The 13,090-nt window shown below is 38.2% G+C and overlaps 1 protein-coding gene across 12 annotated transcripts in view; it reads right to left on the reverse strand.

Annotated features, from left to right (window-relative positions):
• LOC134538852 (protein phosphatase 1 regulatory subunit 12A) overlaps nt 1-13,090 on the reverse strand; it is a 177,820-nt gene that overhangs the window by 18,352 nt on the left and 146,378 nt on the right. For all 12 annotated transcript variants that reach the window (XM_063380412.1, XM_063380404.1, XM_063380407.1 and 9 more), the window contains 2 exons: nt 2,535-2,663; nt 1,390-1,497 (listed from right to left, as the gene is read on the reverse strand). In XM_063380412.1, the coding sequence (XP_063236482.1) occupies nt 1,390-1,497; nt 2,535-2,663 (237 nt within the window). The remainder of the gene's footprint in view (nt 1-1,389; nt 1,498-2,534; nt 2,664-13,090) is intronic.

Genomic DNA, 13,090 nt, shown 5'->3' on the forward strand with positions numbered 1-13,090 from the left:
GGGTGATAGCATACCCAAGAATAACATTTCCCCCTCAAAATAATACCACTGAGGAATTTACAAAGTCTTTTCCAGTTTTTAAAGTAAATTCCCTAACTTCCGCCAACAGATTTCAACTTTTCCGGACTTTCCAGAATGTGAACACACTGTCAAATTATACAACCACCAACATGGAGGTTATACTACTAATACAACAGTTTTTTTTTTACGAGTTTTCAGTTTTGTATTAGTTTAAACAGTTGTGGTTTGAAATAAGGATGAAATTAGACAAAAAACAAATTATATTTATTATAAAATAATATAAAGAGCAAAAATTAATGTGGGATGTGAATAACAATAATAATAATAATATATATAATAATAATGATGATGGATGGGTAACTTCCATAGGTCTTCGATTTCGATTCCACAATTTCCCCTCAACACAAGGTTCGATTCTGATTCTATTCTAAATTTGACTAAATCATGATTTTGTGTTTTCTTGTGAAATTCCTGTCTTTTGCCATGCTCTTTAAAAGTCCTGTTTGTTTAACTTCTTTTACATCCATGAACGTTTACGTTAACTTTAAAACACTAACTGATCAAGATTCAGATTCACAATATATTTAAAACATTGCGTTAATTTTGTATTTATCAACTAAATTAATTAAAAATAAAGTGATATGAGGTTACAATGTTTTCCTGACAAGTACAGAAATAAAACTTTGGTGAGTACAGTGTTATGGATAAATAGAAGTGATTGTGGTTGTGATAAAACCTTTAAAAAAATTTACAGCATTTTTTGCATATTAGTGCTAAGCAAGTTGTGCAAACACCGTCAGCTTACTGGCCGGAAAATACCACAAATGCAACAAGAATAACGTAGTTTGTGAGAATATATTTTACGTCCAAATTATCTACAGTTCTTATGACTTGACATTCTACATATGATACAATTTCTTATATGGTATCGTATTATTCCTTACAGCTTGCGAATCAACGGTTCCGATTCCAGATAGAATCAGTGGAATAGAAGCATCAAAGAATTGACACTCACACTCCTAATAATAATAATAATAATAATAATAATAATAATAATAATAATAATACACAGTTAACTCACTAGTAAAATGGTAAGGAATGAAGGTAAAAAAGCAAATCGTGCAACAGCAAAAATAAAAAAAAACAGCATCCACATCTAGAACATGATGCAGCCTACACCTTTTGATATTCATCAGAAAACAGACTAGGTCTGGAGCGTGTGCTTTGCGCTTGGAATAATTCTGTTTGTCACGCCAATATTTTAACGAAAATTCCCGCGCACTTCAGGAAGTCGCCGTATTCTGTGGAAATCGTTACAGGTGTGGACCCAGCTGTGGATGGAAAGTTCTGAGTCAGTAGAGTACTCACAGTGTTGGATGCACTCTCCAACTGAGTTCTCGCTGCAGTCAGGGTATCTTCAGTCTTTTTCAGCTTCTCCCTCAGTCTATCATTTTCCTCCATCGCCTGCTCGTAGAGCTGCGGAACGTAAAAAAACACGTGCATCACGTTCGAACACAGTACTGAGACTTTCAGTTTGTTTACCCTCCTTACATTCCCATCACAGCACAAAGAGGCTGTTCAGTTCAGGAATGTCCGTCTAATAAATAGTGTAGAAACATAACTTTCGCAAAGTGTTAAACTTCTCATTAGTAGGGACACGATTACACGGTGAACTGCGATAAAACCGAAATAACACCGGAAAGCATCAACGCACCATAAAACACCGAAATACAAGTTAATGCATGATAAAATGCCAAAATGCAACTGAAAGCATCAAATAATCAGAATTTTTAATCAAAAATTCAACTTAAAGCACAATTAATTTATTTTAATATATTAAAATTGAGGAATGTAACATATTTAGCATGAAATTGAACCAAATTGATGTACTAAATAGATTGATTTTATTTTTGATCTTTTAACTGTTATTTGTAACTCATTTTTACATTACGGCATTGGTACATTTTACAAACACACAACTTCTTGTAAATTAATTATTACTGTTCCGAGTGGCTACAAATGCTTATTATAAATGACTATATTATATCATAAAAGAGAATCACGATCAGCCGCAATAAAATGTTTTGGCAAATTAAGTCTTATGAAACATTAAACTGTCATGTTTGTTTAATAATATGCTATATTTATAAACGGAGTTCATAAAAGTAAAAACAATAACATTGAAAATCTTCAATTAAGTCTAAAAAAACCATAAAATCTTGAATTAGTAATTACAAAGTAGTTAATTAAAAAATACTTCTCAATTGGAAGTACAGCAGTCCAATTAAGTTACACAGCGATGATACTCACATTAAAACGACAATTGCGCAAAATGTTTACAGTGTGCCGAGGCAAGGTCGACCATCCGACTCGACAACTGTGAGAATGAAATCAGTGCACGTCTGTGCTACCAAAAGCAAATATGTACAGTAACATCTTCATACATACAAACAGTTCTTTGCAAAAAGACAAGTTAAACAAGCATGATTCAGAAACAGCAAGAGGACACTCACCTTCTTATAGTCCACCTCGCCATTCTCCCCGGCATCGGCAGCCGCGTGAGACCTGCTCGCTTGCAGCGAGTCCCCTGTCCCGGCCGTCGAGCCGAGGCGTGACGAGTGGCCCGAATATTCGCTGCCGCTCTGCGAAACACAAGTTCCACCAAGCAAATTTAGAAAAAAAAATTTTTAGCGTGTGAAAAAGGGGCATTCCTTTGTTTCCAGTACGGTAACTAAAATACGGAATGACGAGAGACAGAATGGGCTTACGGCGTAGCCCTCGGACCCGCTCCGAGTGCTCCCGGGCAGGGAGGTGAGGGAGGTGAGCGAGCTGGAGCGCGACCCCAGGTACGAGGAGAGGGGCGACGCCCGGGCCTGCCGGCTGAAGCTGCCCGTCCTCACGGGGAGCAGCGACAGGTGCTGGGAGTAGCCGCCGGAGCCCCCGGGGGCCACCAGGTAGCTGCCGTGGCGCGAGCCGCTCGTCGGCGACGACGACAGGGAGAGGCTGGACGACGCGGGCGTCAGCAGGGTGAGGCCCCCGTACCCCGACGCCGTTCCCCCGTACGTCGACAGGCCCCCGTACGCCCCGTACCCGCCCAGCGAGGTCGCAGACGAGGAGGGGCCGTACGTCAGACTGCGTGGCCTGCCGGCGAACGGCAGCCGTCCCGCGGGGGGGTTGCTCCTCCGTGGGACGGTCCCCGAGAACCCCCCGCCGCCTGCACGATGGTAGGAGGAGGACATCTGGCACCTCGCTACCGAACTGAGGCCCGCGGCAAACTGTCTACAGCGCTCGCGCAGCTCTCCGCAGTTGGGAGGACAAATATAGCTCTCGCCCCTTCGTTCCCCTCCAGTCGCTGCCACCCACGTCTCGTGCGAGCGAGACAAAGCCCCCACACGCCAGACGCACGCACTCTATGGCAACACACATCCATCTGCCTACTACTACAGTCATCTGGCAGCATGGGCTATCGGGAGCTTGCAACACCACCGCTGACAAAAGCTTTCAACTTTAATTGTCTGCAATAAATTAATCACTTTCAAAATCAACTAACTACGCATATAAAACATTAAAAGAATACTTACTAGATACAATACCCTGAAAAGATTACGTAAGGTTTTTTTTTAAATTTGAATCCATATAGTGTGTGTGGGAAACTAGTATTATCATAAACCGATACATAAATAAAACTGTATGCGATTCCTAAAAAGATTACTATAAAAATAAAGACGTTTCAACACGTTGAAAATTTGCTAACCAAACCCTAGTGGAAAGTTAAGAAGACGAAGTAAAACGAGCCACTACCTTGCAGACCTCAATCCCGAAGCTGCTGCCAAGAAAAGGGCACGCGTTCAAGATAAACAAACTCAAGAACCTAAGCCAACTCATTTCAGGTTAATGTTGCTGTCGAGGAAGTTGAGCGGCACGGCAGCGGTCAAAAATACACGCGAGCACTGATGTCATGGGCCATTTCACAGCGCAGTGTCTTTCCTAAGGCTGCGCTACAACTGATTTGTCCCAACATTAGTGTCGGCTTTCAGATTGGTCCATGTGACCCTGTCTCATGTCGTCTGTCTCATGTCTTCTGTCTCATGTCTTCTGTCTCATGTCTTCTGTCTCATGTCTTCTGTCCCATGTCTTCTGTCCCATGTCTTCTGTCCCATGTCTTCTGTCCCATGTCTTCTGTCCCATGTCTTCTGTCCCATGTCTTCTGTCCCAAGTCTTCTGTCTCAAGTCTTCTGTCTCATGTCTTCTGTCTCATGTCTTCTGTCTCATGTCTTCTGTCTCATGTCTCCTGTCCCATGTCTTCTGTATCATGTCTTCTGTCTCATGTCTCCTGTCCCATGTCTTCTGTATCATGTCTTCTGTCTCAAGTCTTCTGTCTCATGTCTTCTATCTCATGTCTTCTGTCTCATGTCTTCTGTCTCATGTCTTCTGTCTCATGTCTCCTGTCTCCTATCCAAAGCTGTACCATACAAACAAGAGATGAGAATCTTATTTCATTTTTTTAACATATAAGAAACCACTTAAGATTTAAAATTAAGTTCCAGTACTAGTGTTTTCTTGAATCTAGAAAAAAGTGAAAACATAGGAGAGCATTATTCCCCTTCATCAGAAAAATTAAGGAGTACTACCTCAGCTTTGCATTAATGTTGTTGGGCTGTACTAAATTGATAACTGTGTAAAATGTGAAAATTAATAAAATAAAAACACTGCCTTGGTGTATCACACTTGTGCCAAGAGTTCTTCATGAGGACGAAGCAGTCATCAGTGACTGTGGCATCAGGCGACACAGTTCAGAACATCGGGGAAGTAATCGTCCAAGGCCTATAGCAAGAATCGTCATAGCATTTTCTTTGAGTGATTCGGGAAACCAGGATTCGAACCCGGGTCCAGTGTTACCACTGCGCCACCTCACTCCATACACGAGAGTTTTGTTCGAGGTGGCCACCTGGCCAGGCGAACGAGCTCTAAAAGCATGGGGGATGCTAAGAGCGCCACTGGCTCGCGCTTCACACGCCTCCTCGGCTCTATGCGCCAGGCACTGAACTGGCGTGCAGTCTTCTCACCGGTGAGGCACCTCTACAACACCTGTAGTGGTGACCCTCATCATTCTAAGCTGGAATATTAAAGATGAAGGCTCCCTGCATGTCCCTATACCACTTACAATACTGAGCGTCAAACTCTTCATACCTAAAAATGTACGTGAAAACACACCAGTTTTAGCCTTTTTTTTTTCACTGTCCAAAAAATGCATGTTATAGTCGAAACCATGTAACTAAATTGTATGGAAACATGCAAAGACTCCAAAATGCTATTCATAATCAGACATGTGCGTATCATTACTACAGAGGATGGAGAAAGTTCTTTCGATGCGTGAAATATAGTGGCCTGGCTCAGGCGAGGCTCCGAAGGTGCACTCAAGGCCTCCGCCTGCCCGGGTACACATGAAGTGGGCACAACTTCGGATGACACGACACTATTTAAGAACTGCTCAAGAGACTGCACTGTCCAAGATATGTTTGTTTGCGAAAAGCATTTAAGGATACACAGCAAGCAGACGAGTCATCATTTTTAACCTGTATTTTTTGGGAGAGTGAAAACGGCTGAAATGTGTGTTTTTCCGAATGATTTTTAGGCATGAATACAAGATTCTTGAAAGCACTCAAGGGACATGCATCGCACCTTTATCTTAATGTCACCGCCACACAAATGTCGCAGTTGCACTGTGTGCTAGTCCAGAGCCACACACAGGCGCTAGAAGACCCAGAGAGCCTCACTAGTACACCAGGCGGGCCCCTCAAACAGGTGTCGCCTCGCTAGTCAACACGCCGGTCGAAGACACCAGCTGTTTGCTCGCTGGCAGCTTCCCGCCGCCTCTCCCAAAATACCTTGGCACAGCGTCGCACCTCACCAATAACCTAGCGCACTGACAGATGCTGCTCAAACACCGCGCGACACAGCAACCCACTCTCCCGGTGCCTTTCAGCTGGCAGTCGCTGGCTTCCAGACACGAGGATTTCAGGAATCAACTGAAATTATTTACTTTTAAACTGTGCTTTCGAACTTGTATGTTAACATGAGGGTTAACTTTTTTTCTCCCTCGTTTCTCCATGTTCACAACAAAATCCACGGGATTTCACAAAAAGGAAGAAAAATCAACCAAAGTCTGTGACATTAAACGTTTCACCATTTTTTTGAGGTGCCCGAGTGTTGACGAAAGTGGCACCTTCCATTTAAATTTTTTTTTAGCACAAGAAAAAATTTCCAGAAATATGTTGCGATTTTCCTGACCATTTTAATTTCTTAAATTTTTCCCAGTTTTATATACCTGTAGCAATCATGTATGACAACAGCTCTCTTGCATTTTACTTTTAGTCAAAAAATTTTGTCACAACACAAGATACATACTAACTAAATGTTACCCAGCAATATTAAGTTGTACAAATGTTTGTAATTATGATTGATACATAAGGACAAGATTATATGGTGAATTGTGATAAATTCGAAATAACACCAAAAGCATGTCAATACACCATAAAACCACAAAATTTAAGTTAATACACCAAAAAGCACCGAAATGTAATTAAAATCAACTAACTACGTAATCTTTTAAAACGTATTAAATTCAAGTAATTTAGCATGGTGATTTTAAAATAAGTAATGGAAAAAATAATTGGAAAAAGTTTACTTCTTTTTAACTTTGTGACTGGTATTAGTTAATCATTTTTATATTACGATGTTAGTATATTTTTAAAAAACAGAAATATTTAACTGAATTATTTTATTTGTTTCGGACATTTAGATGTGCTTTTCACAACTTATTACATTGTAAAATGCATCATGTATCACTCCATATGACACTACTTTGGTATCATGGAACATCTGAGTGTCGTATATATTTCAGTAATATGCTATTTGTTTTAATAAACAGATTTTAAAAGAATAAAACCAATAACACCAAATTCTGATTTTAAAATTAAATTGGCCAGAAAAGAAAACCATAAAATCTTGTCTTTATTGATACGTGCTATCTTAATGCTGGCAAATAATATTTAGAAAATACCTGGTGACCAGATTGGCAACCAGACAACAAATGTAAAAGTGCTATCATGATCAATTTACCGGAACAGCCTTTAATGCGAACAAGAAAATAAGATAGGCCACAAGAGAAAAATAGAGTTAAGAGAAATATACAACCTCAAAAAGGTGAGAGCAAAATTTGTTTATATATTAAAAAAAAAAAATTCTTAGAAAAAAAAATAGTAAATTAACATTTTTAGCACCTGTTGCAACCAGTTTAAAACAACAACAACAACAACAACAACAAAAACAACAACAACAACAGTACCCAACTGCATCAGGCAGCGATTCCTTATGTACAAGTGCATCGGACAGCCATACTAATAGTGAAATCACAAACTGAGGGAATAATAGTAATATTTAAGCATACTTAATAGATGATTCCAGATTCTTCTCATTAAAACTTATAATTATCAAAGTGACAAGCATTTAATTTTTATGACTCAATCTTTTATTCATTTCAAATTAAATTTTTTTATTTTAAATTAGTTTTTTTTAAACTTTTTATAAAAGTTTTTTTTCCTCTGCATTTTCAAAAGTTTTGACTTCCTTAACAGTCACTTTAGGTCAAATGCTACAAATTAATTTTTCTATCTGTTTTTCAAAGTATTTAAAAGAAATACTCTCTGAAAGTTCTAACACACTTGAGGAAACACATTGCATGAAAGAGTACACACAAGCTTCTAGAAATTACAATAATTACAACAGAAAAGTAGAAGAAACAGTGAAAATTTGGCACAAGGTTAACAAAGAAAATTTAAATATCACAGGTGTTTATTAAAGACCTATAAACCTATCTTTCTTACTGTTAGACAAAAAACACTACAAATAACAGAGAATAACTATTTACATTCTGATTAGAAACTATTTTTTATAAATTTTGACGTGAAAACGTCTTATAAACCGATGAACGCCAGCTGCAGGCACGAAAAGCATGACTCATTGTCACGTTCCGCCTGAGCCAAGCGTGCAAGCGAGAGCGTGGAACAAGCGATAGAGAGGCACGATCAGCTTGTGACGCATCTATCTCTCTTCCACTCCATCGGCCGATGCGTCCAAGTAGAAGAGAGACAGCGGCAGCACACAACCTACACGTTAACTGCTTTGTCAACTGTTTATAAAGTGAAGTGAAATGTTAATGTGGTTTCCATTGTTTATTTTCATCAATGTTTTCTTATGACGTTATCACGTAAAATTATCGTCCGTAAACCGACTTTACAGACAACCCCCCCCCCCCCTTTTTTTATTCAATATGACCTAGTACTTTATGTACTTATCATAACAGATGTGGTGAAATTAACTAATTGCTCATCTATCATCACTTCATCAGGCATTTAAGAAAAATAACCTGTAAAATGAAGTAAAAACATCTGAATGTCGCAACAAGAGCAAAGACCGCAGCCAGGTCAGGAGCAATTAAGCGTCTATAGCTGCCAGCTGTGGAGGTTATATTTAGCCAGAGAAAGAAGCCGGTAATAGCTGACTATTAATATGTCGGCAAGCTCGGAGCAGCCGCATCCATCACGACGTGCTTGCACACAAAAAAAAACAGTGCACACAGTAACACAGGTGTTAACGCACGTGCACACACAAACACATTTTTGCAAGCGTAAACATACACACACATTTTTTACAGCAAAACTCAATCTACTGCCGTTGTTCCTGATCACAGTATGTAGTCACAGGATTATAAAACTGCAGTAACTGTTCCTCCCGGGGAGTGGGGAAACATAGGAGTGGGTGTCAGGTGCAACTACGGCAGCACCGCCTAGTGGTAAACCCACGGAGTCACACGGCCTCATCCACAGACCAGGAGGGGCGACCGGGGGTCGGCAGAACCTTGGGCCGCATCCCTCCTGGCTCCCGAGCTCGCTTCCACGTAGGAAAGAGGGCAAGAGGTTCCCTAAACCTGAGCGATTCACGGCTAACCAGTTCCTTTCACTGGACACCTGGCCAGGCTTCCTTCCGTCGTGATGGCTGGTGTCACACCAGTACCGAGGTACAGGATGGGTGGCATTACGTGAAGCAGTTTAGATGCAGAGCATGTTATTTCTTCAACCAAGATGTTTCGATGCGCACCACGCAAGCAACTGCCTACGCACAGCAGCAGCAGCGCCACGTTTACCACGCCGAGCTCAGTGCTGTCGGGGGAACCTTGGACCGCCGAGCCACACCGCCTACTGAACACTCGTTACTGCCCCTCCGGCCAGGGCGAGGAAGCTGCGGTTGTCCGGTTAGCAGCCAACTCGCCTCACTGCCCCGGAACTCAACACCTCGGCTCGTTTCATCCTCTACCCGCGAGAACTGCCTGCACTTCTAGGCTGCCAGAGCCTGCCTGCCGCCAGTTTTCGGGCGAACAGCTCTCGACCGTCCTTTTCCAGACATCCCGTGGCTCTGTCTTGGAAGGCAACTGCCACTGAGAGTCAGTTTCCATACATGTTCACTTCGTCTGTCTACAGATGCCTCGCTACGGCATTGAAATGTTGTATGTAATTATAAAATAAAATGCAATTATGTCCTCACTAATACTGGTTTGACAGTCCCTCAATTTAACAGTTGTCTTGTTATCCTCTCTGTGTACACTCCACAAGAACAATGATATTTATTTATTTATTTATAACTGTAACATGCCAACTAACAGGACAAAGCCTTTAATGGTAGGCACACTATTAGACACAAATACACTCACAATAATAAACATAAATGAAAAACACAAAACAATACAATATAAAAACAAAACACACATCACAAAGACAATAAAACAAAATTCAAAAGTTACAATTTAGACAACACATAACTAAAACACACATGATCATTAAGAACTAAGGAAAAAAATTAAAGTCTTTATCAAATTTATTAAAGTTGGTTATTAGCCTAAAGATAAGATCTTTGTTTCTGTTAACTGTACATAAAGTGGAAGTTAAACGACTATTAAAAGGAGGTACTCTTAAACCGGTGTTGTCAAGTATATATTTACAGTTCAATTTGTTAGTATAACAGTTTTTAATGAAAATAGAGTCAAGTAATTCTCTTCGACTTGAGAGAGATATCAGATTGGGTAGAGGAAGATGTTTTTGATTAATAATATTTATTAATTTATTCTGTATGTTTTCGATTTTAATATTATCGCACATATTGATGTTGTTCCAAATTACTGAGCACTATTATAGTTTTGACCTAATTAATGCTAAATAAAGAGAGAGGATAGAATCAGTTTTTGTAGCATAACATGTGACATATTTAATTAAAGCTAATGTTCTTCGGGAACTAGAAATTAAATGTTCAACATGTTGGTGAAAGAACAATTTAGAATCTAGAAGGATACCTAAATCTTTGAGAGAAGAGGATTCCTGAATTAAGGTGTTGCCTAATTTATTATCATATTTGATAGGAAGTAAAGGATATTATTTTTGTTTTGCTTTTATTGAGGGTCACAAGATTTGCTTTACACCAGTTATTAATTTCATTAATGTCAGTTTGTAATAATAAACAGTCATTAAAAGAGAAAATTTTTCTACTTATTTTTAGATCATCTGCGAATAGAGTGCCAGAAGAATGATTCAGAATTTGAGTAATGTCATCAATAAATATGTTAAAAAGTAAAGGAGACAAGGTACCACCTTGAGGAACTCCAGAACTAGCTATAAAATTTGAATAATTGGAGTTGTTGATAGATACAAAAAAAAGTTCGAATTTTAAGGTAACTAGAAAACCAATTAACATAATTGTCACTAAGACCGAAATTATGTAACTTGCCTAATAGTAATGAATGGTTTACAGTGTCGAAAGCTTTAGCAAGATCAAAGTAGCAGGCATCTACCTGACCCCTGCTAATGACTTCATTAAAAATAGGATTAAGGAAAGTAATTAGATTGGTGGCTGTGGTCATTCCTGATCTAAAGCCATGTTGATTACTACTTTACGAACTTTAATAAAAATGAACATGCAACTTAGTTAAACCTGTATATCAGAATTTTCCTTCAATATGTTAAGTCAACTTGTTGCACAATTAGTCTTTAAAATTATTGTATTCTTTATTTTCCAATAACTTTGATCTGTTAATACTCCTAAACTTAATTTATTTACTTTTATTTATTTATTTACATATTAATATTTGTTAATTTACTTTATATTGTTTTCTCACAATTTCTTCTTATAGTGTTATAGTTGATCACTATGTATTTTTGTTTTGGCAAATGTTGTTGCTGTTAGAATGATTTAGATTCATTTATATTTGTGTATGCTGTGTCATTTATGTTTTGTCCTTTGTGTGTTGTCCCTAAATTTATGTTCTGATTTTGTCTTTATGTTGTGACTACCCCTTAAGTTTAAAAACGGTTGGTACACATATTACAAATTAATTAATTAATTAATTGTGCGGCAGGCGCAATTGAAAGACTACAAGATTGTCACAGGCAGTTCCACATCCCATCCTGTCAAATGTTATTAATTCAGTTGGTACATTATGTATGTATTTGTATTTGTTGGGCGAAATAAATGGATTGATACTAGAAACTGTCTCGACGCATCAATCTTGTGCATGCTCCGGCTGGGTACCCATGCCTTGTTAATATCCACAAACGAGACTAGATTGTCCGTGACTCGGTCACGCTTTTCGCACCTCCGCGACTCAGATACAAAATATTTAGTATAGTATTTATAAATTTGCAACACATTTTATTAAATGATGCACTGTTTTCAAGACATCACGTGATGTTTAGACATTTTATGATAACGTGTGGGAATTGTTGGCCCAAACATTATCAGTTTTGGAACTCCTGGAAATCTAGAGTGCTGGTGGAACCGACGAAGGTTATTTTTTAGGACTATTCTATTTTCTCATACATTAAAATTTCAAGGACCACTCAAAGCTATGAGCAATATAAGGACTTTTCACGAGCTGGAAACTATGCGCTGAGAAATGAACTTTTCAGGACCTTGTCTCTCATTCTGACATGCCATGTTGGATATTTCACTTTCTTGTCACTATTATTTGAGGGCTTTTCCTGTTAAAATATCATGATAGCTCCCTTGCATTTAATGAACTGTTTCAAATTTACTGAAACAAATATTAACAAAGATTATCTTAACAGCAGTAAAAATGCCACACGTGTTCATAATAATCGTCACCACAGTTTTAAAACAATGTTTAGTAAATATCTTGTGAGAAAATTTGTGACCCAACAACAAAAAATCCAAGGGAGTTATCGGAATAAATTTGCAAGTCTTAAACAAATCTCAAATGAAATTCCCTGACTTCAGGTTTTCCCTGACCTGAATATAATTTTCCCTGACCCTGATTTAGCACTGTTATGCTACCTTACTTTTAAAAATTAATCAGCATTCTTTTTTAAAACTGTTGATTTATTTAACAGACAAATGAATAAACAAAGAATGAAATTAATTTTATTCAAGGCAGGACAATATAGATGTGATATAAATATGTATAACTAGTTGTTTATTATCCATATACAGAAATCACCATGTTTAAAAAATTATGAGATTATGTATGTAAAAAACTGTATTGTAGCAGACAATTAAGTTACGTGGTTATGTTATGTTAGGTACATTAAACGAAAGTAAAATTGTTAGAATATTTGGTTAGGTTAGCTGCATTAAAAATACTTAATAGTGATGGTTGTTAAGGTTAGGGACTTAAATTATATATACATACCTGCCAACTTTTTGAAACTTCCATCAGTAAAACTTTTAGAATTTATAAAATTTGGCGTAAATTACGTGCGGCAATTACTAAGTACTGGTAACCAATATCAATTTCTAGTGCTGCTGTAAGCAATATATTTTTTTTTTTAAAAATTAGCACAACAATGTTAACAACTACACAAAAACTTAAACTGAGAACAATAAACCAAACATTAAGGTGGTCTTACCTTAAAAAAAAATGTTGGGCTGATGGATGAATGATTTATGAATTTTATGTGGAAAAAAAAAATAATCTGTAGTGTTCTGCTTCATTTGTAATGATGAT

This window comes from Bacillus rossius, chromosome 14 (assembly GCF_032445375.1).
Source record: "Bacillus rossius redtenbacheri isolate Brsri chromosome 14, Brsri_v3, whole genome shotgun sequence".
NCBI lineage: Eukaryota > Metazoa > Arthropoda > Insecta > Phasmatodea > Bacillidae > Bacillus > Bacillus rossius.